Source organism: Mesoplodon densirostris, chromosome 14 (assembly GCF_025265405.1).
Source record: "Mesoplodon densirostris isolate mMesDen1 chromosome 14, mMesDen1 primary haplotype, whole genome shotgun sequence".
NCBI classification, from domain to species: Eukaryota; Metazoa; Chordata; class Mammalia; order Artiodactyla; family Ziphiidae; genus Mesoplodon; species Mesoplodon densirostris.
Window position 1 is genome coordinate 35,953,363 of NC_082674.1, and position 26,629 is coordinate 35,979,991.

Genomic DNA, 26,629 nt, shown 5'->3' on the forward strand with positions numbered 1-26,629 from the left:
CACAGTAATCAAGACAGTATGGTACTGGCACAAAAACAAATATAGATCAATGGTACAGGATAGAAAGCCCAGAGATAAACCCACATATATATGGTCACCTAATTTATGACAAAGGAAGCAAGAACATACAATGGAAAAAAGACAGCCTCTTCAGTAAGTGGTGCTGGGAAAACTGGACAGCTACATGTAAAAGAATGAAATTAGAACACTCCCTAACACCATACACAAAAATAAACTCCAAATGGATGAAAGACCTAAATGTAAGATCAGACACTGTAAAACTCTTAGAGGAAAACATAGGAAAAACACTCTTTGACATAAACCACAGCAAGATCTTTTTTGACCCACCTCCTAGAGTAATGAAAATAAAAACAAATAAACAAATGGTACCTAATGAAACTTAAAAGCTTTTGCACAGCAAAGGAAACCATACGTGAGACAAAAAGACAACCCTCAGAATGGGAGAAAATATTTGCAAATGAAACAACAGACAAAGGATTAATCTCCAAAATATACAAACAGCTCATGGAGCTCAATATCAAAAAAACAAACAACCCAGTTAAAAAATGGGCTGAAGACCTAAACAGACATCTCACCAAAGAAGACATACAGATGGCCAAGAGGCACATGAAAAGATGCTCAACATCATGAATTATTAGAGAAATGCAAATCAAAACTACAGTGAGGGGGCTTCCCTGGTGGCACAGTGGTTGGGAGTTCGCCTGCGATGCAGGGGACACGGGTTTGTGCCCCGGTCCGGGAGGATCCCACATGCCGCGGAGCGGCTGGGCCCATGGGCCATGGCCGCTTAGCCTGAGCGTCCAGAGCCTATGCTCCGCAGCGGGAGAGGCCGCGATGGTGAGAGGCCCGCGTACCACAAAAAAAAAAAAAAAAAAAAAAAAACTACAGTGAGGTATCACCTCACACCAGTCAGAATGGCCACCATCAAAAAACCTACAAACAATAAATGCTGGAGAGGGTGTGGAGAAAAGGGAACCCTTTTGCACTGTTGGTGGGAATGTAAATTGATACAGCCACTATGGAGAACAGTATGGAGGTTCCTTAAAAAACTAAAAATAGAACTACCATATGACCCAGCAATCCCACTACTGGGCATATACCCTGAGAAAACCATAATTCAAAAAGAGACATGTACCACAATGTTCGCTGCAGCACTGTTTACAATAGCCAGGACATGGAAGCAACCTAAGTGTCCACCAACAGATGAATGGATAAAGAAGATGTGGTACATATATGCAATGGACTATTAGCCATGAAAAGAAATGAAATGGAGTTATTTGTAGCGAGGTGGATGGACCTAGAGTCTGTCATACAGAGTGAAGTAAGTCAGAAAGAGAAAAACAAATACTGTATGCTAACACATATATATGGAATCTAAAAAAAAGGTATTGATGAGCCTAGTGGCAGGGCAGGAATAAAGACACAGACATAGAGAATAGAGTTGAGGACATGGTGGGGAGGGGGAAGCTGGAGCAAAGTGAGAATAGCATCGACATATATACACTACCAAATGTAAAATGGCTAGTGGGAAGCAGCGACAGCACAGGGAGATCAGCTCAGTGCTTTGTGACGACCTACAGGGGTGGGAGAGGGAGGGTAAGAGGGAGGCTCAAGAGGGAGGGGATACGGGGATATATGTATGCATATGGCTGATTCACTTTGTTGTACAACAGAAACTAACACAGTATTGTGAAGCAATTATACTCCAATCAAGATGTATTAAAAAAAAAAAAAGACTCACTGTTCTGACAATGTCCTTCATAGCAAAAGGATCCAGATCAGGATCAAGCATTGGATCTAGTCATCAATTCTCTTTGGTCTCTTTTAGTTTAGAATAATCATCAGCTTTCCTTAACTCCCATGACCTTGACACATGAAGATTTTGTAGAATATATCTAGATTTGGTTTGTCTGATATATTTTCATGATTAAATTCAGGTCACGCACCTTTGGCAGGAATATCACAGAAGAGATGTGCTTTTCTCATTACATCCTATCAGTGGAGCATGATTTCAATTTGTCCCAAACTGATGTTGTTCACTTTGATCACTTGATCAAAGGAGTACTTGCCAGGCTTCACCACAGTCAACCATTTTCCCTCCTTTTGTAATTAATAAGCATTTGTAGGCAGGTATTTAGAAACTGTGTAAATGGCCTATTCCTCATCACTTTCCATTAATTCATTATTAGATTTATATCAATATCAACTTGTGGTTTCCTGGTTTATTCAATGGTTGTAATCTTTTACCATCATTATTTTTTATTTATTATTATTATTTTTTTTGCGGTACGCTGGCCTCTCACTGCTGTGGCCTCTCCCGCTGCAGAGCACAGGCTCCGGACGCGCAGGCCCAGCGGCCATGGCTCATGGGCCCAGCCACTCTGCGGCACGTGGGATCCTCCCGGACCGGGGCACGAACCCATGTCCCCTGCATCGGCAGGCGGACTCTCAACCACTGCGCCACCAGGGAAGCCCCTACCATCATTATTAACTTGGATGTTCAGACTGTCCCTGATGTGGCAATGGGAGCCCATTCAAGCTGGCTTCTGCCTCCTTTGACAGGTCCCCATCATTCTCTGAACACTTTCACAACAAAGTGTTTCAGGCTCATCATGTACTTTCCCAACCCCTAGTCATGGAAGCAGACATTTCTCTAAAGAATCTTGGTTCCTTTCAGTGGAAAATGGTATTTAGAAGCCAAGATCTGAGTGATAAGTATGCTCATTGGTACTGGGGCATTACTGTTCCCAGGCCCTCTCAGTGGACAAAGCTAGGGACTATATGTATGCATACATATGTTTATGTGTATACATGTGTATGTATGTGTGTACAGACATACACACACAGACACATCTGTCCAAATTTTTATATATATTTTTCCCCACATTGATACATCCAATTCCAATCTACCACCACAGAGTTGAGTCTAGTTTTTTTCCCTTTTTGCAATTATAACTCCCTCCTCCAATTTTAAGAAACCTGGCTTCCACTAGCCTTAATATTTTCACTCATTTAATTAACCTCCAATTCGTAACCAATCTCCCAACTCCACTGCATGCCTTCCCCTGTGTGGACACCTTGCTAAGGCTCTAACTCCCAAATCAAGTTGTCCCTAAGTCTGCAGAGGTGTCCTCCTCACCCTACTCTGGCCCACCATAGTTCTCCCACCACAACTCACACCCCACAGCCACTCCCAACCACAGTGTGGTCAGCTAGTGGCTTTAGGCCTGAATGGAGAATGGAGAAGGAGGAAGAAGACTGGGTTTTTTCTTTAACTCTCCAGTGATTCCAGAGTGAAGTGAGGGTTGACAGCCACTGAGGTACATCATGTGACGTCATGAGTGTTAGAACCATTCAGTCTTTTCTTCCTTTCTTTCTTTCTCTCTCCCTCTCTCTCTCCCTCCCTCTCTTTTTTCCCTAGAGCAGTGGTTCTCTACCTTGAAGCTTTAACAGATGCCAATGTGGACCCACCCCCAGAGACTGGTTCCACTGGTCTGTTTTAAAAAAATTGCTCCTCAGGGCATGTGAGGCCAAGGAGAAGAACCACTGTTCTAGAGGCGTGCACACAGTTCAGTAAGCCCTCCCTGCATCAGAAGGGTAGAGATCTGCTTCTGTGTAATTACCACAAACAGGGGTTGTGAAGAGAACATAGGAAAAACATCCTTGGACATAAATCATAGCAGTATTTTCTTAGATCAGTCTCTCAAGGCAAAAGAAATAAAAAGAAAAATAAACCAATGGGACCCAATCTTTTGCACAACAAAGGAAACCATCAATAGAATGAAAAGACAACCTACAGGATGGGAGAGAATATTTGCAAATGATGCAACTGACAATGTGTTAATATCCAAAATATACAATCAGCTCATACAACTCAACAACAACAAAAAAACCCAATCAAAAAAATGGGCAGAATAGTTATTTATTTCGTAAATAATGGACATTATTTATGAAAACAGGGAGCATGCTGGATTTGGCCTGAGGGTGTAGTTTTCAGACCCTTGGTCAACAGGCACATGAAAATATGCTCAACATCGCTAATTTTTAGAAAAATTCATAGCAAAACTACAATGAGGTAGCACCTCACATCAGTCAGAACAGCTATTATCAAAAAGTCTACAAATAGGGCCTCCCTGGTGGCGCAAGTGGTTGAGAGTCCGCCTGCTCATGCAGGAGACACGGGTTCGTGCCCCGGTCCGGGAGGATCCCACATGCCGCGGAGTGGCTGGGCCCGTGAGCCATGACCACTGAGCCTGCGCGTCCGGAGCCTGTGCTCTGCAACGGGAGAGGCCACAACAGTGAGAGGCCCGCGTACCGCAAAAAAAAAAAAAAAGTCTACAAATAATAAATGCTGAAGTGGATGTGCAGAAAAGGGAACCCTCCTGCACTGTTGGTGGAAATGTAAATCGGTGCAGCCACTAGGGAAAACAGTATGGAGGTTTCTCAAAAAACTAAAAATAGAGCTTATTTTGATCCAGCAATCCCACTCCTGGGCATATACTCAGAAAAGATAAAAACTCTAATTTGAAAAGATACATACACTCCAACATTCATAGCAGCACTATTTACAATAGTCAAGACATGGAAATAACCCAAGTGCCCATCAACAGACGATTGGTTTAAGAATATGTGGTGTAGGGCCTCCCTGGTGGCGCAGTGGTTAAGAGTCCGCCTGCCGATGCAGGGGATACGGGTTCGTGCCCCGGTCTGGGAGGATCCCATATGCCGCGGAGCGGCTGGGCCCGTGAGCCATGGCCGCTGGGCCTGCGCATCCGGAGCCTGTGCTCCGCAACGGGAGAGGCCACAACAGTGAGAGGCCCGCATACCGCAAAAAGAAAAAAAAAAAAAAAAAAAAAAAAAGAATATGTGGTGTATATGTATACACAACAGAATATTACTCAGCCATAAAAAAGAATGAAATGTTGCCATTTGTGTTAGGAAACTGTTGACAGAAACCACCCACCTTGGCCAGGCACAATAATAACTGCTCTATGAGTTGTCTCACAACAGGAGGTCCTGATAAAGAACTCGGTGCTGCCACCAGAAACTAACCAGGAGAATTCAGGAGGGGCCAATAGGAGGGAGGAGACACCAGTCCATAATATGTCCTGCCAAATTCCTAGAAACCCTCACAATGGAATCCATCTTGGCTGAGAAATGCACATGCCACCAGGAAGGACCCTGAGTCAGACCACATATGGGCACAAGGGAGATGACTGGCTAGAAACAACCCAGAAACTAACCCCATTACCATAAAACCTGAGACTGCGAGTCACATGGCAGAGCAGTTCTCCTGGGTTTCCTTCCCCTGCTGTTCTTCACCCAGGCGGCCTTTCTCAATAAAATCTTTTGCTTTGTCAGTCTGTGTGTCTCCTCAGACAATTCACTTCCTAGTGTTATATGAGAGCACACTCTCGGGCCTCGGAAGGGGGTCCCACTCTGGTAACATTTGCAGCAGCCCAGATGGACCTAGAGAATATCATATTAAGTCGAGTAAGTCAGACAGAGAAAGACAAACATTACATGATATCACTTACATGTGGAATCTAAAAAATAATACAAATGAACCTATATACAAAACAGAAAGACTCATAGACAAAGAAAAACTTATGGTTACCAAAGGGGAAGGGGGGGAGTATAAATGAGGAGTATGGGATTAGCAGATACAAACTACTACACAAAATAGATAAGCAACAAGGATTTACTATATAGCACAGAAAACTATATGCAATATCTTGTAATAACCTATAATGGAAAATAACCTTAAAAAATATATAAATGAATCACTTTGCTGTACACCAAAAACTAACACAATATTGTAAATCAACTATATTTCAATTGAAAAAAAAAAAAAAAAACAGGGGTTGCAAGTTTTTCCCAGTAAGGGTGAGATAGTAAATATTTCCTTTGCAGGCCATATAGTCTTTCGCAAATACCCAAGTTAGCTGTCGCAGTGTGAAGGCGCCACAGACAACTCTGAAGTATGGGTGGTGTGGCTGTGTCCCAGTGAAACATTATTTATGAAAACAGGGAGCATGCTGGACTTGGCCCGAGGCTGTAGTTTGCAGGCCCTTGGTCAACAGGTAAAGGTTTTGAAACTGGCATTTTAAGCCCTCCAATTTCAAGTTGTGCTACTGACGGGGAAATTTTAATTAAGCAGAAAATAATTACCTATATTAACTCAAATATTTCCTGAGGTGATTTTTTTAAACTGCTTCTGTTCCTATAAAGATTATTTAAGACACAATCATGCCCTTGGTCAAGGTGATCTCCCTGGTCAGGCTCACAGAAGTAGATCTTGCATTTGTTTTCTTCTTTTCTTCCACTCTCTTGTTTTGATCCCAGATGAAACAGCTAGCAGCAGTGCTATTTAAAGCTACACCAATCCAAGTGTTAAATACAGACCTGGGGCTATAGGGGTTTCTACTGAGATGCACATTAGTCACTTGGCAGAGTATAGCACAGCTGCCCTGAGCCACTCTCCTTTGGGTCCAGTCATGGATCTGGAGCACCGAGCAGACTCCGAGGAAGAGAGCGAGGGAATGGGATGCTAGGATGCAGGAGTGAGGAAGCATCTTACTGGTGGATCTGTGCTTATTTGGAAAATACATCCCATGCTCATGCCTGAAAGAAAGCATCCTTATTTGCAAATAGTCTAAACTAGGTCATTCAAATCTCATCTGTCATTTGTTTCTGATAAAATGATTGGTTCTTCTAAAGTGGCCAGGGGATAGAGCAATATCCTGTCTTTATTCCATGGTCTGCCTGAGACAGCCTGGGCGGAGGCAGGCAGATGGAGCACAGCCCATTTTCTGGTGGCGGCCCGGGAACAGCAGTGCATGTGGTGTTAGCAGCTAATAGTTAAAACAATGACGTTTTAAGCGGTGGGTTAGGATTTTAATACACCAACTCAAAGGATGGATAACACTTCTCAGCTCTCCATGTAATAGTCCTCACAGTGATCGTTCGTGCGGTGGTCTTGTCTTTTCGTAAAATCGGAGGTGTTCCTTTCCCCCCAAAACTCTAAAAAGCTCTATGGCCCCATGTTAAAAATGAAGCTTTGTTTTTGATTCCACTCTTGCACTGTACTTGTACTCAGCTTGAGGTTGTCTTATTTCATCCCACATTTGAGAGCCCTCTTCCTCCTGGCAGCAAATCCAGAAATGCTAACATGTGGGCACAGAGGGTTTGAAAGACTTCTCAGCTCTCAACCCCCAATATCCTAGCTCTGAGCTAAAAAGTGGCACCTCTATCTCCTATAAAGACATTTGTGTGTGAGGAAGAAACCCCCCAATGCACACAAACCATACATCTCAGAAAGAACATGCCCTGGAAAGGGGGACAGGTGATGTGCCCACTGATTCAATCAGTGATGCTTATTGGGCACCTACCAAAGCCAGGCTGTTCTAACTGGTGGGGCTGCAGAGCAGTGGGAGAGCTCAAGTTCTTGGGGGAGGAAACTACAAAAACAAGTAAATAATTAAGAGAATCTCAGCAAGTGCACACAGGGGGCAGGGTTGGTGAGATCTATTCTCTAGTGAACTCTCGAAACATGGATCCCGAGAGCCAACTATTGTCCACATGAACGTGCAGAGGTGGTAGATCTTAAGTTGGTTAAGTGGTTTTTGCTCTACCTGGACCTGATGATGTTTATTTCATGCAAAAAAAAAAAAAAAAGTGCCTATTTTGAATTTGCTAATGCAGCTATTTTATTTGTACCAAGGCTGCATAATGTGGGCTTCGTGAAGTCCAGAAGCCTGAAAGCAGGATACGTTTCTGTTGTTCACTCAAGCTCACGATGTACAACAGCAAAGCGATGTTACCATGATTTTGTACCCCCTACAGCTACTAGTTCGACCATACTTCAGGAATGTTGCTTTCACTTACAGAAACTCTACAAATATTGGTTTTTCAAAAAGGCAAATATTAAATGAATATTGTTTGCTCGAAGACATGAGAAAAAATGTGCACAGCACACACACTGTAGACAGACTGGAGAAATAAATTGTACCGGGAAGAACAATTTGCAATATAAAGCTCGCTTAATAATTTATTGGAACTTGAAAACTCAGTGATTATGCCAGGCACTGGGTATTTTGATTAACTGGAAGAAAATACAGTGCTAGCTGTCCAGAGACTGCGAACACTTGTATTAATGTGAAAGGTTTTTAAAAAATATTCTTAGAGAGATTCCAATTTGATCACTAACTGGTTTTTTAACTGAGTTTAGGCTGGATTCCATCGGGTTTTTTGTAACCTCATAGTAAGTACATGACTCTCAAAGTCCTGGCCATGTGGTATTATCGCTGTGATTCTGTGAAAATTAACTTCCCTAAGTTTCCTCACCGTGAATATCAGGCAAGAGGGGCACCTGACACACGGTAGAACCCACAGAACTGACCACTGACAACTCATGAATGTGCCAAGCTGGGGACACACGGACAGGAGACAAAGAACTGATCCTCAGGGAGTTTACAACCTGTGTGGTTGGTACCTGCTGCGCTTTCTAGTGGCTTCAGGGGGTCCCTGGAGAGAGAACAATTAATATTCCCAGTGGGAGAGGTGACGTTGAAGCGGCCTCAGTGAGCATTCACAAGCGAGGAACAGGAGGAAGAGGGGAGTGTGCTGAAGACAGCCCTAGTGGAGTGGAGCCCAGTCATCCGTGCAGCTGTAAAATGCTCCCTCCGTCTGACACTTACAGCAAGATAAAACCCCCTCCCTTTTAAGTGTCATTCACCACACACCCAACTCTAATTCTTGCCAACTTTGTACCTCAGAGATCTCAGACTGAATATCTGTTTGTCCTTAAAGCAGATAAGCAGTGACTTCCCTGGTTCCCCACTCACAACCTGTACACCATTTAAAACAAGGAAATTCCGGCCACAACACAGGCCACCACACAATTTTTAATTAAAAATTTTAAGACTCAAGTCCTTGAAATGGCTTAAAGTGGTTATATAAAAATATAATGAGATAAAAATGAAGAAGCCCACAGGTTGCTGGAATAGAATTTATTCAAAGCATTTCACATTAAAATTATATTAGGTTTAAATACACGAACATACAATTACACATAAAACACTATACTTTCCCAAAGTTTATGACATTTACTTTTTAGAATTAGCTGTTTGCTTATAATTTGAACCTAAAAGGTACCATTGAGTGCTGCTGTAATTGTGTTTATATTTCTATTTATTTCAATTTTGCTATTAGATATTTAGAAAGCATTTGTAAGCTCACGTAGAATATACAATGATTACATGTTAAATATGTACATTCAAAACAGGAAGCCAATACAGTGCTACAGATGCATGACTTGGTAGTTCTTTAATGTATGTAATATATTGAATGGTCCAGCCTGCTGTTCAGAATGCTAGAAATGCTATTAAGCAGTAGAAAGCTCATCGAGGGATTTATATCGATTTCCTCTGCACTAGACCCACATTTTACCAGAGTCCATATACAAGGCTGGCTTGGAGTCACTTCATGCAAATGAGATTGTACTCTGAGCTTCCCTAAAGATAACTGGGAGGTCCAGATTATGCCCCAAGGTCGTTCCTCATCTTAGAGACCTAATTCAATGACTATCAATAAAATTTAGCTCAACTATCTTATGGTTGGCATAACTACAAAATATAAAGCCTGCTTCAGTGGAATCCCTAATGGAGTGAGGCTCATGGCAAATCAGGTAGTGTCAAAACAACATGTACAGGTCCTGCACCTGAGGAGTACACAGAGGAAAGCTTTACTAAGTCCTTTAGGCTGGGACTCGCCGAGCCCGATTCCTTACGTCTAACTCTACAAAACAGAGATGAAGCATGCTTGATGCCACAATGACATTTATTTTTTGGCTTCCCTCCATCAACCCTCTCTCTCACGCCATCTGCAGGCTGTAGATGCAGAATGGTTGATCCCACAAGACACAGGTTAGTAGCATTAACAGCGTGAGGCTGGCTTACTCCCCAAGGCAAGGTCTCCCTTCACGTAAATGGTGGGAACCAAGTAACCTCACTGAAACCAAAACAGTAGCTAATCACCGATTTCAAATGAACAAGGGATACACCAAAGTGGGGATAACTCTCAAACAAAGCATTTTCAACTTTTTAAAAAATATAATCCCCAAATAGATTAACATTACATTAAGATGGTAAACTGTCTTGACTACCCATCTTAAATTCTTTTACAGTAACTATTTACAGTATAGATATTAACAGGCATGAGGCCAATCTGAGGATAACTTTGATAAAACTGAATACAAACAGAGGTTTCACTCCTTCATATACTTACTCACATATTCACTGATATGCGGTATGAAGTAACAAGTCCAGTGTAGGGTGTAGCTTGTGCTGATGAAGACCTGAAACCAAGACGAAGGAAATGCATTGCTCCTACTTCATGATCAAACTCACACTCAGATGCAGTTTTGGAGACTTCAGTGAACAGAGGTTTGTGGGAGCCTCCGTGGTAAAAGGGAAGGCATGGAGGGAGCACCCTGACCAAACAAGTCTCTTTGGGTCTTAGCTTCTCACTGGGAAATGAAGAGTGCTGGATTTGATGACTCCTGAGATGCCTTCTGGCGCCAACATTTTATAAAACTGGAAAAGTACACAGGGCTTTACACTAATAAAGAATTGTTGGGGCCTCCCTGGTGGCGCAAGTGGTTGAGAGTCCGCCTGCCGATGCAGGGGATACGGGTTCGTGCCCCGGTCTGGGAGGATCCCATATGCCGCGGAGCGGCTGGGCCCGTGAGCCATGGCCGCTGAGCCTGCGCGTCCGGAGCCTGCGCGTCCGGAGCCTGTGCTCCGCAACGGGGGAGGCCACAACAGTGAGAGGCCCGCATACCGCAAAAAAAAAAAAAAAAAGAATTGTTACTTCATAGAATTTTAAGCATTAGAAAGCCCACTAAGCATCATTTTGTCCAGCTCCAAAATTTTTCAGATAAACAATATTGACAAGCAAGTCTTAACTAAAGGAACAATCTTTTTATGAAAATAATAAATGAAATAGAGCCGGGAATCTGAAAAGTCAAATGGGAGAAAAACCCTGAAAAACTATGGCTTCTTACACCAGGAGCCTCAAGGAAAATGCCATAGATTTACATTGTAGGCAAAACCCAAAGAAGTCTAGTGACTTAGTATACACAGTTGTTGTCAATAAGATGTTGAATATTATCATATGTTATGAATAAATAAAAGTACATAAACAAAGTAACTTTTCATTTGTTTATTTTGTCCTCTCGAATACATTTAAAAAGTAACATTTTATCGTGCCCCGGTCCGGGAAGATCCCACATGCCACGGAGCGACTGGGGGCCCATGAGCCATGGCTGCTGAGCCTGCGCTTCCGGAGCCTGTGCTCCGCAACAGGAGAGGCCACAACAGTGAGAGGCCCGCATACCGTTAAAAAAAAAAAAAAAAGTAACATTTTAGACACAGAATCACAAATACACACAAAACAAAGTAGTGCCCACTTGCTTCACAAAGGATTTTCCTTTGACTCCTTTAGCTGCTTTGCATAAAATTCAAAGCTTTCCTGTAGAGAAAAAAAAAAAAGGGAGGGAAGTTTCAGATAAAAGTTACCAGCAAGAGGTGATGGTACAAAACTTAAAAACATAAAGTACTGCAAACTGGTAGCAAAGACTGCTGGGCCCACAGCAGCTGCTGTCTCCTCAAGCTTCAGCATTCTCTGTTTCATGAAATCACCAGTTCAAGGGCCCCCAACTGAGAATTAAGGCACCAGGAGCCTCTGCTGTGTGTGTGCACAGGCAAGTGCATGCAGGTATTTACACCTGGGTATGGAAGGTCGAGGAGTTTGAAATAAACATGTTTTAGTGACTCAGTTCAATGAAACAATAAAAAGGAATTTTGCACGCATGATTTTTCTTATTAAACAAAGCAAAGTAAAACAAAATTTCCTAGGCAACCTACTGAATGGGAGAAAATATTTGTAAACATATATAGCTGATAAGGGGTTAATAGTCAAAATATACAAAGAATTTATTTAACTCAATAGCAACAGGGGAACTGAACAGACATGTGGCCAAAGAACTACAGATGGCCAACTAGTACACGAAAAGTTGCTCAACATCACTGATAATCAGGGAAATACAAATAAAAAACAGTGAGATATCACTTCACACCTGTTAGAATATCTATTATCAAAAAGACTAGGAATAACAAATGTTAGCGAACATATGGAGAAAAAGGAGCCCTTGTGCACTGTTAGTGGGAATGTAAATGGTGCAGCCACTACAGAGAACAGTTTGGAGGTTCCTCGAAAAATTAAAAATAAAACTAACATATGATCTAGCAATTCCACTTTTGGGTATTCATCCAAAGAAAATGAAAACACTAATTCAAAAAAGATATATGCTCCCCCAGGTTCACTGCAGCATTTACAATAGTCAAGACATGGAAACAATCTAAATGTCCATCGATGGATGAAGGATAAAGAAAATGTCACACACACACACACACAAAGAATATTATCCAGCCGTAAAAAGAATGAAATCTTGTCATCTGCAACATGGATGGACCCTGATGGTATTATGCTAAGTGAAATATGTCAGACAGAAAAAGATAAACACTGTATGATTTCACTTATATCTGGAGTTTGAAAAACACAAACAAACAGAACCGAGCTCATGGATACAGAGAACAGATCAGTGGTTGCCTGAGGCCGGTGGGGGAAGGTTTGAGGAGGAGGAAGATGGGTATACAGGTTCAAACAGCACAAATTTCCAGTTATAAAATGGGTAAGTCAAGGGGATACAATGTAAAGCACGGTAACTATGGTTAATAATACTGGATTGCATATTTGAAAACAGCTGGGAGAGCAGGTCTTGAAAGTTTTCATCACAAGAAAAAAATTTTTCTTTTTTGACTATGTATGGTGGCAGATGTTAACTGGGCTTATTGTGATCATTCTGCTATATACACAAATATTGAGTTATTATGTTGTATAGCTGTAACTAATAAAATGTTGTCAATTATATTTCAATTAAAAAAAATCCTAGATGAAGAAAGAAAACCCAACTTACTTAAAATGGAAATGAACAAGTAATTAACAGTGACATAATATGCTTAGCTATTGAAATACAGGCCATTAAACGCTATTTCAAGTTGAAATGAAGAGGGAACTGCCCCAAGGACATTTGATAAATTCATACCTACAGTTGAAGGTCTCAGACTGACCTTGTATTTTAAACCTCAGCCCCAGAGGGCTATGTTCTCCTGCAGCCAAACGCATGGCATGACTGTTCAGTTCCCGAAGCCCTCTCTGGAGGATCCTTCACAGAGATCTAATCCTCATGTAATTAAGTATTCAACTTATTTTTTACACATTATTATGAAGCACACACAAATCTTTAGAGGTATTTTTTTTTCCCTCTTAATTAAGAAATACTCACAGGGGGTTCAGTAAAAGGGACAGACTCTCCAGCATTCTTCAGCAAAACTGCATAACGCTTTAGAAACAGATCATTCAATTTTACATCCTTTGCAGTCAAATTTTCATATAGTGCTTTAGCAGATGCGACATCACTGTCCAAGACTAGAGAAAAAGGTATTAATCACAGATAAAGCCAACCTATCTTCTTCTTTTCCCCAAACACTTAGCCATTCAGGGACTCCTGGATCCCTTTATCCCAAAGCAAATGAATACTTAACTACCTTCAGCATTCATAATCTACAAGCTCCGCCTTTCCTTCCCCACACCTCTCACTCAGCATCACTTGCTATGAAAGAGAGGGAAAATGACAAATACAGCTATTTTAAAGACCCATGCTAATTCAAGTGACCACAAACTGAAGTCTTCAATCATAAAGTAAGCACACACCATTCAATCTTCTTCTGCTTAAAACCACATTTTGAAATTAAGCTAATCCAGGGACTTCTGTGGTGAGGAGTGTGTAAAATAAATTATGTGGAAGTCCATATCTACATCAACATCAAGATCAGCAGCTAAACAACACCAAAAGACTTTCAATAAGGGAGGGTGGGAGACGCAAGAGGGAAAAGATATGGGAACATATGTATATATATGACTGATTCACTTTGTTATAAAGCAGAAACTAACACACCATTGTAAAGCAATTATACTCTAATAAAGATGTTAAAAAAAAAACTTTCAATATATTCTCCTATCCTAAAATAAGCAAATGAGGAATACAGTTAGCTACAATGACCCAAAAAATTTTTAAATACATTATTAATATACATTAAAAAATCTACATACATCTATACAAGTTACACTAATATTTCACTTAATTGGATAATGAAGTAGCCTAGGACCTAACTTTAGCTGGCTTTCTACTTGTGGCTGATATGCAAAAATTTTAATATCTTCCCTTTTACTAAAACTTCCTGATCTCCCTGCTCTTCTCCCTCCCTATTCCCAAGTGGGATTACACAATAGTAATTTTATGCTGTTTTATACTTCATCTTAGTTATTACTTAATATCTGCCAATTCCTCAAACGAAACTTTATGATTATAGCACTATTTTGAAATATATCATGTTCCACTCATAAGGGTAGAAAAATGGAGAATTCTGATTGCTCAGTCTAGTGTCCTGCCAACAATAAAATCGACAAACAACTCTTTATTTACCCATTAAAAAGTGAGCAAATCAGTGGGTGTCAGATGGACAGGTGATCATAATTTACAAATGCTAACATCTTTTTTTTTGCGGTACGCGGGCCTCTCGCTGTTGTGGCCTCTCCCGCTGCGGAGCACAGCCTCCAGAGGCACAGGCTCAGCGGCCATGGCTCACGGGCCCAGCCGCTCCGCAGCATGTGGGATCCTCCCAGACCGGGGCACGAACCCGTATCCCCTGCATCGGCAGGCGGACTCTCAACCACTGTGCCACCAGGGAAGCCCCTAACATTTATCTTGATTACTAAGGAAACTAGACTGATTCCCTTTCATGTGTGATTGCCTGGCGATCAGGGAGGAAACTGCTTAAAAGACTAGAATTTCAGTTGTGACTGCAGGTAAAACCTTGGGGCTCACTTTTTAATTAAGGTGTTTGTTATTTCAAAGGAGTAGGTAGGCCACTGAAGGAGTAAACAGGCAAGTCAAGTGGCAGTCTCAAATATGTACCCATTTTACATTGTATTGGGTTGGCCGAAAAGTTCGTTCAGGTTTTTCTGTAACATCTTAGAGATACTGGATTGGTTCCCAGCCAAGCCAGTGGACTTCCAAAGTCCTTCCAGGAACCTGGGATCTTACTCAACAAATCAGGGCCCCTCAAAAGATGCTCAGAGATACTTTATGTTAACACTATATGAATAATTTCGTATTTTTCTGAAATACAGTTTTAAAACATATCCTAAGGCTAAATAAATTTTGTACCATAAGCAATTATCTGATATTTAGGATTACTGCCTTTGAGCTGAAGACTTAGTTGACTATACTACAAATATTTAAATCACTTAAATAATGAAGTCAGATTAAACTTATTACCATAGCTTTTCATGATGGAAGTGTATGCTTCTTCCTTTTCAGTTAATTCAGGAATCAATTCTAACAAAGACTTCACAGTTGGTGCCTAGAAAATTAAATATAGGTAACATTACCACGACTCAAAAGAACAGTGAAATAAAACACTGATATATGGACATTATACCAAAAAAACCTGACAACAGCACAACAGAACTGCCTATTCAATTTAATGGACTATTTTCCCTTTTGTATATCTTAGTACAGTCGGCCCCCTGTATCCAGTGGGTTCTGAATCTGTAGATTCAACCAACCACGGACCCAAAAAAAAAAAAAAAAAAAAAAAAAAAAAATCCAGAAAGTCCAAAAAAGCAAACATTAAATTTGCTGTGTACCAGCAAATATTTACATAGCATTCACATTGTATTGGGTATTATAAGTAATCTAGAGATGATTTAAAGTACACAGGTGATGTGTGGTAGGTTAGCTGCAAATACTACACCATTTTATACAGTCTCTTTGAAAGGAAAAAAAAGGACAACTAAATATTTTCTAAATGATGTTTGTTGTAAATAAATACATGAGTCAGAGATAAAAAGTGCAATTAGGTAAATTATTTTTTTTTTTTTTTTTTTTTTTTTTTTTTTTTTTCTTTTTGCGGTATGTGGGCCTCCCACTGCTGTGGCCTCTCCCGCTGCGGAGCACAGGCTCCGGACGCGCAGGCCCAGCGGCCACGGCTCACGGGCCCAGCCGCTCCGCGGCACATGGGATCCTCCCAGACCGGGGCACGAACCCGTATCCCCTGCATCGGCAGGCGGACTCCCAACCACTTGCGCCACCAGGGAGGCCCAGGTAAATTATTTTTTAAAGTGTGTGTATGTATGGGGGAAGTATGTGAAAATTAAGGAAAACTAGACCTCCCAGAGTTGGAAACACCTAAATGTTTCACATAAAACAAACATTACAATTGGTGCTCAGTTTAAAACTTCATAATATGCCCAAATAAACTAAGAACAGGGTTTCTGGTGCCCATTCACCATGAAAAATCAAATCTAAAAAAAAATTTTTGAAATATGCTTTTATTCTTTTTTTTTTAAACATCAAAAATAAGACTTGGTTCTGTTTCACACATACACACATACCTTTTAGTGTAAATAAGGTAACTGTACAAACTGAGAACGTGAATCTGTGGCACATACCAGTTTTAAAGCTAATGGGTTCATCTACCTCATGGTTTCTACCTGAGCCACCTGACAGGAGACACTCTGAAGTAGGTGTCTCCCTCAGCAGTGCTTCTGCACTGTGAAACTTACCCAGTGACCCAAGCAACGGGATTTGTTTCTTACATTTCTAAGGGCCCTTTCTTGGGGCTCAATGCATAATTACAAGGATAGAGAATTCACTGCATGAACTTGTTCTTCATTTCCAATACAAGCAAGGAGCCAGAACTGACTGTGCATCAACATCTAAAGAAGTAAACAAGCACAAGCCAGCAAGTGTTCAATCTCTATAGTATTTTTAGAAAACGTCCTGAACTGACAAGCTCTTACATGATACTCACTCAATACCTCTGAACAAGACTAGCTCATAGCATTATTGATTTGTTAGCAAGTACAACAGCACCGTACCTTTCCTGATCTCCGAGAATTCCTAATACAGAACACCAAGAAAATTGGGGTTTGTTCAGCAATTGCACCACATCTCTAAAAATTGAAACATTATTTGGTAAGTGAAGGTTTTTGATAAACAAGCAGACCAAGGTGAATATTTCCAGTTAAGAAAGTTCACAATAATACAGTAATGTATCATTACCAATAAGAAGGTCTAACAGTCGACCAATGTTTCTTAAGGCAAGAAAAACGAAAACAAGTGCATGCTAGGCCAGGCTTTATGCATGTTGTCCTTGGCGCTGCAAGTATAAGGTCTGTTTAAAAAGCAAAGGGAGGGCCTCCCTGGTGGCGCAGTGGTTGAGAGTCCGCCTGCCGATGCAGGGGATACGGGTTCGTGCCCCGATCTGGGAGGATCCCATATGCCGCGGAGTGGCTGGGCCCGTGAGCCATGGCCGCTGGGCCTGCGCGTCCGTCCGGAGCCTGTGCTCCGCAACGGGAGAGGCCACAACAGTGAGAGGCCCGCATACCGCAAAAAGGAAAAAAAAATAAAAATAAAAAAAAAAAATAAAAAGCAAAGGGAAAAATTCAACCAATGCTTCCACAACCACAGAATGAGGTTTAGGACTGCAAAGAAAGAGGGAAAAAAGAAACACTATTCCCCTCCAATTATACTGCCAAGCATTCACAAGTGAGCTAGGGATCATAAGGTTAATTATACATTTAATAAGGTGTCAGGGAGATAACTGCTCGTTTCTTTATAAAAATTAAAATGTACAAAGCAAGTTCTCTTTAAAGTATAATTACCTACACTTACGCATACAAAAGGACTGATTTCAATCTCTCTATTTTATAAAAGGCTTTCATTGCGATAGACAGCCAGTACTTGAGAAAGAGACAAAAGTTAAACTCAAAAAAAAAAAAGTTTATATGACAGACCAGATAAATCAAGTGTCTATCCCATCTTAGATGCTATAGTAAAATCAAATATGGCAAGACATTATTTTAGTTTACACTCATCACAGATGTCATTCTCTTAAGTTTCTAAAAGCACATTGCTCTTTCAAAGCTTTAAAACACTGTCAATACTAAAATGACTAGTATAAAAAGAACTTTTGGGGACACACAGAACATTTACACTATAAACTGATGCTTTCGACATCTGTGAATAAAGTATTCTTCACTACAGCAAGAATAATCTTTTACTGTTTGACAAGCAGGTAAAGAATGGGTAAAGGGTTTATCATCTGAAACCTCAGTCTACTGAAGGGGTAAAAATGAAAAGACAGCTGTTGCAGCAATGCTCGGCTGTCGCCAAGAGCCCTAGACAGGCCACTGTGGGTACATGCAGCTCTGAAGGTGGCTGCCACATCCCCACTGTCTCCCACTCTGGACTGCTCGTTAAGAAGAGCTTTGATCAACAAGCTGGTAAATGAAATACCAAGTGTGACTTCCTAAAGAGCTATCACAATAATGTGTTAAAGCTGAATGAATACTATCACACGTCCATCTAGACATGCAGATACCCTGAGTGGGTACACTTGGGTATGTACACACAAACATAAAGCATTAGAATTTATTCTTTTCAAGATAAAACTTTTAATACTAAAGGCAACAAGATAAACAATGAAAAGATTCCTGAAATCCCCATCATAAATTGCCTTTTCTGTTTAAAAAATAAATTTTTTAAGGAAAAAAAAAGGTAAACATACCAAACCAAACAAGAAAATTCTCAACTAACTAGCATTTCTCTCTGTCCAGGAACAAAAGTAAAAAAAGCCTTAGAGGCAGTGCCAATTTACACTTTTTACAAAAATGTTATTTAACACAGAGAAATTTCTCAGGAATTCCTTTTAAAAATGACTTGGATTCTACTGTCAAACTAGATGAACTTTTAGGATCAAAAGCAGAGTTCCAGCAAATGAGTACAGTTTTACCTTCCCTATCTACTACTTAAGAGGTGTTGCAGCTTGCAAAATCGTTTAGTGAATATAATACTATTTACTACCAGAAATTGGTCCCAGGCCTCAATTTGACACCGGGAGTCTATACAAACACAGCCGTTGGCGGGATCACGGTGACTGTTTGACTGCCACCTGCTGGGAAGGGACTCCCCGGCGGTGCCTGTTTGTGTACATTACCAGTGGCAGCTATGATCACCCACCGATCACCCACCGTTCTCTCAGCACTTGGCGCGCGGCTTTATATTTAGTGCTGTTAAAATGGCATGAATGCAGTTGTCTCCTTCCCTGAAGCTTGCTAATTTAACTGAGAGAGTGAGGCCCACAGAGACCTGCATTTGTCATTTAATGTGTCTGTGACACACAAGTGAATAGAAAGCAAATTCTTAATAAATCTTGAATAAGGCACTGAGAATGTTTGAGTATTCGAGAAGCTGTACTTGAAAAGCAAACATTTCCTACTTTTTGTTTGCAAACTGTGTTACCATGGTGATGCACGGTATTTATAGAGCAGTGTTAGAGAAATTAAACTAGGAAATCAAAGGAATTGTTTTGCATTACCTATCTGCACAGAAACATTTGTCTTTAAATCATTTTGGCAAAACATGTCTTCCCCCACCCCCACTTAAATCTAAAGACATTTCTAGTCCGATTTGGCATCTTTAAAACCAGCAACCTGTAACGTACAATCCAGTCCCTGTCATGTAACCTTGATTCACGTTCAAATTTAAATGTGCAGGCAGCACCACACTTCATTTCTGGTATTCTACCACACACCTGAGTCTAGTAATTTCTTAACTGACTTCTCACAAGCCACAAGCCCCACTGCTCCATGTGTGGTGGGTCATTACCTGCAGGAGAGCTCTGGCATCATCCACCTTGCCTGAATCCACAAGCTGAAGGAAAAGATCGGTGACAGGTTTGTAAATTGCAAATTGATTGGCCAATCTCTCCGCCATGATGCTTACTGAAAAAAATGACAGGTAAGAAAAATCTTTCATTTAAACAGTGGTATAACTAACTCAGCCACCAAAGAAAGTCAGTCCAGACTCACTAGACAGAAAAAGTGCTTCTGTGTTCTTTGGCTAGAACAGCTAACTTACGCTTTTCAAGTGCTGGTTCCAACCGCTCCTCTATGACTTTTCGGAATAAGTATGCCAAGCCAAAGTACTGAGGTTCCATGGTTTGGTTCCCTGAAGTAAGCATATTTTCAATGTTTTCTATTGCACCATCTATGTTACTGCTGTAAAAGAAAGTAAAATAAATTATAAGGAAATATTTGCTTTAGTATTAATACTGCAGGCAGTTTCAGTATGAGTACTTTGGGATTCACACATGCAAGCACTTTAGGAAAAAAAGGAAATATATTTACAATTAACCAGATAAAAAACACTATGCAAGTTGAACCCAATCACATTTAGGTGGCAAAAGCAATCACCGGGTGCTTTATGCTACAGTAACTGAGGTAGCTGCTTATTTTAAAAAACTGCTCTAGAGACAAGATCAAACAACTATACAGAGAAGAATTAAAGACGATAACTTAAAAAATTATTGTATCTCAAAGACTTGATTCTGCGGCTGTTTGGATGTAAAGTGAAAACTTGTTTAAATGCTATATAACTCTGGCATTATAATCTGCAACTGGTCACTACTGCATGAAGTAAAGATAATGTATTACATCTCAGGATTCTTAAAAATGCTGATGATGTCTTCAAAAGGTATATTTTCTTTCTTTTTTTTTTGCGGCACGCGGGCCTCTCACCGTTGTGGTCTCTCCCGTTGCGGAGCACAGGCTCCGGACGTGCAGGCTCAGCAGCCATGGCTCACGGACCCAGCCGCTCTGCGGCATGTGGGATCTTCCCAGACCAGGGCACGAACCCATGTCCCCTGCATCGGCAGGCAGAATCCCAACCACTGTGCCACCAGGGAAGCCCCCAAAAGGTATATTTTCATGTCTCTCAACCCACAGTCACTACAACTTTTTTTTGTCAGGTAATATATAACATTTGAAAAATATTCAATTTATACTAAAATTCTCAGAAAAAAAGTATCTTCACACTTTTTATTTTAAAAAATTAATTACATGGCCTTATATAACAAGTTATGATAAAAAATTATCTTTATGACTATCTTTTTGGTTAAGATGCTCTTTAATTGGTACTTTACAGTTATGATATGGCACTCGAAATCCAAATAATCAATTTTATGTTGGAATTATTACCTAAAACAAGAATTCTCTAAAAATGAGTACACCATTACAATAAATTTTTCTTATGGGTTTTAGTTAGAGAATTATTTAATAGTGAATAAAAACATAACCTCGGCCTCATATAAAACTCTGTTTATATGGTAACATTTAAAATTTCATCCAGGGGCTTCCTGGTGGCGCAGTGGTTAAGAATCTGCCTGCCAATGCAGGGGACATGGGTTCGAGCCCTGGGCAGGGAAGATCCCACATGCCGCCGAGCAACTAAGCCTGTTCGTCACAACTACTAAGCCTGTGCGCCACAACTACTGAAGCCCGTGCGCCTACAGCCCATGCTCTGCAACAAGAGAAGCCACCACAGTGAGAAGCCTGCACACAACTAAGAGTAGCCCCTGCTCGCCACACTAGAGAAAGCCCGTGTGCAGCAACAAAGACTTGGATAATTTTCTGGATCTTCTAACTTAAAATAATCACATTTTCTTATTAAAGGAAAAGTTTAAAGTTCTATTTGGGGAAATAGTTTTAAAAGGGTGAAAAACAAAACAAAACCTCTTCTCTGCCCAAAGAAAGAGGAACAAAAACCCCTGTAAAAACCAACATGACATTTTCATATCACAACTCATTAAATGTATGTAGTATTAACTGCTAAAGAACATTTTTTTCTAAAAGCATGAAAAATGTCAATTACATAATTACCCCCATGAATCTTTAACTTTGCTAGTGAGGTTAATAAAAATCAAGTTCTTATTTACTTCTACAGTAGTGATTCTCAACCAGGAATCTAGAAATGGTGGTGTAAGAATCATCTCTAAATACCTCCCATTGTGTGGATGTGTGTTGACAGGGGTGGATGGGTAGGAGGGTGGGGAAGATGGAAAAGTATATTTTTAACAAGCTTGTTAGGCCTTCCATTTCACTATGTACTGGTAGAGTGTCACCTTCAAGTGTTGCTGACATTGAAATGAACTTATTTTTCACTTTTGCAACCAAGTGTTTCAACAAGGGCCTGGAATTTATGAATGAGAAAAGTTACCAACTGTGAAGCAAGTTTTATGAATTTGAAAATTTTGATAAATGTTGTTTAAGATTTAATTTAAAGCTAAAACATACTTTGTTAACATATAATTATTCCCTGATAGCTACAGAATAATCAGCAACTGGCATCAGTACTTCCTCTGTAGTTGATACAGCTTCTAATACCCTAGTTTTTTAAAAGGTGGGATTTGAGATAATGTTCCTTCTGGTATCCAATGGAGAAAATGAAAGCTCGAAAATACTCACTTCTTTATTTGTGCCAAAGCAATGTTATTGATGAAAACCATACGGGAAAGTCCAATTGAATCTTCGAGTCCATTTACCAACTTCTGAATGTCTTGTATGCTTTCTGTATCACCCTTCAAGGCACATGCCTGAATAAGGCGGGTCACTGCTACCCTAGAAGGTATCTGCTCCAGATCCAAGGCTGTTTTTAGTGTTGTTAGAGCATCTACAATAGAAGAGCAGGTGACAGAGCTTTTTTTATATGAACCGTGCTGACTTTAATGCGTTTTGAAAACTAGCTTTTAAATATGAGCACCAAATGACTATACACAAAAAGCTATGAATAATTTATTCTATGTTACAGAAAATACTAATATTTTATGAGAAACCTAAAAAAAAATGAAGATTTATTTGACTGTAAGATATCAGAGACCAGAGAAATTTCTTCTTTAAGTCACAGAGAAAATGCAGATGTTACTGACAGAATGTGGATTCCATTCAGGGATAACATTTAGTGACTAATTTCAAAGAAGTTGACAAGTTCAGAGAAATATAAATAAGGAAAAAATTTAAAAATTAAAGGCCTTCCAAAAATATGTAACCTCTACCCACATTCATACTTTCTCAGATTTTATTATACTCAAAAGATTCATTATTATCAAAATCTTCTAATACCGCAAAGATTCTTTCTTGAAAACAATGTCTCTTTCTAATCCAAAAAGGACTGATCATACAAGAAGAGCAGCCAAACTGGAACATTCAACTTACACACTAACAAATTTATTTTACACGATTACATATCTTGCAGATATTTTCTTACACTGATTTTTCGGAGAAAATAAAGCTCATCAGATTCCCAGGGAGAAACCCCTCAGGAGTTTCTTTTTCTTTTTTTAAAGTATCATACTTACAAGTATATGATTATGGATAAATATGGAATATCCTTCTGATTTACTAATTTAAGTGCCAGGGTAGCAAAATCATTATATTAAATAAAGTGGTGGACTGCAGGGAAAATGCAATACTTAGCACAACAATCACTGCTACCAAAGAAAACTTCATGGCTCTACAGAAATTAAAGCAGTGTAACCTACACAAAACTAAGACCCTCAAAGCACCTTTCCAAATAACAGTCTATCTTTAACAGAAGAATGGGGAAAGGGTAATAATTAAACACTCTATTAAAAGTGATACAGTAAAAGACATCATGAATTTAAGTTATTTATTACTGAATAAACAATTTATTATTACTTCAAATCTACATTCTAAACCAGTGATTCTCAAATGGGGAAAAGGGAAAATAGGCAGTTTAAAAGGCATATTCAATAAAATTTTATGAATATACACGAACATACAGGAAACAAAAAATGTTATTTATACTACTTTAATATTATCTATAGAAAATAAACTTGATAAAATCTTAACTGGTGGTCATACACAGATAATATGGAATATTTTTATTAGCCAAGAATACTGTCAGCCAGGAGGATCTTCCCACACCAGTGGATCAAATAGCAACAAAAATAAGATAATAATGGTGAGGATAGTAACTTGCATTTACTGAGCTTTTACTACATTTGTTGAGCACTTACTACTTGCCAGACCCAGTATTAAGCAGTCACACTCACAACTACCCTCTGGAGTTAAGTACCAAATTTATATGTGGGAAACTGAGGCACAGATAATTTTAACAATTTCCCCAAGGTCATACTGTTAGACCTCAACCCAAGAATCTAACCACCCCAGAGCCTGCATCTATGGGTGCATGTGTGTGTGAAAGAGTGGAGGATACAGGAGAAGAGATCATTTCACATCTATCCAAAGGGAGCATGGGACCTTGGAACCGAAATCATATTCCCATACAGGGCTGGACTTCTGGACAGTTCATGATTTACAGGACACCAAAAGCAGTATCCATCCACACCCCTCCCCCCCCTGAGTCCTTATCACACTGTCACCTAAGTTACTAGTAATATTGATTATATTGCAACGGTGTGATGTATCAGCTATTAATGTCCCAGAACAGCATTTGAACTGGCTTTATTTTTCTTCCTGCTTTAGATGGAATTGAGAAAAAGCAACCTGAATTTTTTTTTTTTAAACTGGGAGCTCTAGTCAGCCATGGAACAAAATAAGGAGATGTGGATAGTGCCAACAGCATTCCCGTCCTTGAGAATGACCACAGTAGGTTAGTCCGTGGTGAGGCATTGGGAGGTGGGTTCATAGCTTCTGCTCTCAACCAACCTCCAGGTGAACAGCTGAAAACAGATGTGAAATTATATCATAGTTTCTTGTTGTCTTCACAGGGTACCTAACATACAAGTGGGATAGCAGTCAAGTTAAACACTGATCAGATTCAGCTCAAAAATTAACTCCTTGAAATTTAAAAAGTGTTTTATTCTGATCTCCATGTCTACAAAATGTCATTTACAAAAATGAACTTATTTATATAGGAGCAAGTTTAATTTTTCATTGTTTTAAAATTGTTTATCAGGGACTTTCTTGGAGGTCCAGTGGTTAAGACTCCGCACTTACACTGCAGGGGGCACGGGTTCGATCCCTGGTCAGGGAACTAAGATCCCACATGCTGCGTGTCGTGGCCAAAAATAAAATAAAATTTTAAAAAGTAAAAAAAAATTGTTTTTAAATATCTACTTGCCAAAAAGCCTCTTCTATTGCAAAGAAAATGAAAGCTTTTAAATTTTTAATAGCAAGCCCTACAACACTCAATTATGACTGAAGGCTGTCTAACAGGCTGGTCCTGCCTGTAGAATACTGAGGCAGCAATTTTGCATAGGCAGAAATTATCACTTACATACTCAGTCCTAACCAATTAGGAAGACATCCAAAGACCAATACCTCTAGGCATTACAGGCAACATTAAAGCTGCACAATTAGACAGCAACTTTCAGAGATGTGAAATTATTTTATAAGCATGCAAGTGAGGAGTATATACAGAGTGAGGAAAAAACTAGGCAACATATTTAACAGTTAACATATTTAACAGTTAAAGAGCTGTTTAAACCTTCCTTAAAGAGTTCCTAAGTGTGTTTTGTTGTATCGGCAACTAAAATTCAACTAAAATTCAAATGTAAAATTAAATGTGAAAAGATGCTTATCTAAATTTAAGAGATTCATCATTTTTCCCCTTGGGAGCTCATTCATAAGACCATCCGATCCAAATCCATCCCTCTGCAAACCCATAAACGCCTCTACCAAACAAATGGCCTCATCCCAACCCTCCCCAAAGTCATCTCTACATTTTTCGGGTGTTATCCTGTTAATTCAAAAGCTCGAAACTCGAAACTCCAAACACCGTATCTTACTACCGTTGGTATTATGAACTATTAAAAAAGTATTAGATTAAGTTTTTAAAATCAATATTATAATCATTTGGTGCACAATCCCACACATTTAACACTCAATTTAACTCATTTGCTAACTCACATACAACCAACACAATATGCAAGAAACAACTGCTGGGAATTGTTTCAGATGCTCTAAAGTATGTTAATTTCCAAAGCAAAATGACTTGTGCTGTGAATTTTAAGGCACTTGAAAGCCTGTACTTTCTCTCCTTCTGCAACACAAATTTTGCATGTCTGAAGAGCTGTGATTCATCTTAAGAAAACCCATCTTGTGTTAAATGGAATGGAAACTGGACTAAGTGGTCAAATGACAAGTACATTCATATTCAAGCTGTATTATAAATGCATGTACAGTAATTTACGTCTCTCAGCTACCACAAAAGGCTCTTGATAAGCAGGTAATTTGCTAAATGGACTCCTTTATCCAAGTATTCGAAGGGCGTTACAAGAAAAATCTGCAGAGGCATTAATGTGACGTAAAGGTCAAGCATTGTGACATACCTTTCAAATAATCCCGCCTAACTTGCGTTATGATGAGGAGGCTGTTGGCAGCATCGTTCAGTGTGAAGCCCTTGATGTGGGTCTCAGCGCTAAAAGAAGCAGACATTTAGAAAGGAATTACTGACATGCTTCTGATACGATAATAAATGGTTGAGCACCAAGGTGAAATTATAAAAACTACTGTTCATATGTTAAAAATATTGCTGCAAAATATCGACCTGGAGACAGCTTTTGTGTTATCCTGTCAATGGTTATAGAAGGATAAT

General features: G+C 39.8%; 1 protein-coding gene across 2 annotated transcripts in view; it reads right to left on the bottom strand.

The window, feature by feature from the left end:
* Positions 1 to 11,229: 11,229 nt before the first annotated feature.
* Positions 11,230 to 26,629, bottom strand: part of LRPPRC (leucine rich pentatricopeptide repeat containing) — a 105,081-nt gene continuing 89,681 nt past the window's right edge. Inside the window, exons 31-38 of one of the 2 annotated variants that reach the window (XM_060117919.1) lie at positions 26,364 to 26,452; positions 22,516 to 22,720; positions 20,132 to 20,271; positions 19,880 to 19,995; positions 17,089 to 17,163; positions 15,485 to 15,569; positions 13,430 to 13,572; positions 11,230 to 11,553 (exon numbers count right to left, since the gene is read on the bottom strand). In XM_060117919.1, the coding sequence (XP_059973902.1) occupies positions 11,497 to 11,553; positions 13,430 to 13,572; positions 15,485 to 15,569; positions 17,089 to 17,163; positions 19,880 to 19,995; positions 20,132 to 20,271; positions 22,516 to 22,720; positions 26,364 to 26,452 (910 nt within the window). In that variant the 3' untranslated portion in view covers positions 11,230 to 11,496. The remainder of the gene's footprint in view (positions 11,554 to 13,429; positions 13,573 to 15,484; positions 15,570 to 17,088; positions 17,164 to 19,879; positions 19,996 to 20,131; positions 20,272 to 22,515; positions 22,721 to 26,363; positions 26,453 to 26,629) is intronic. The other variant, XM_060117920.1, reaches the window with a different exon arrangement.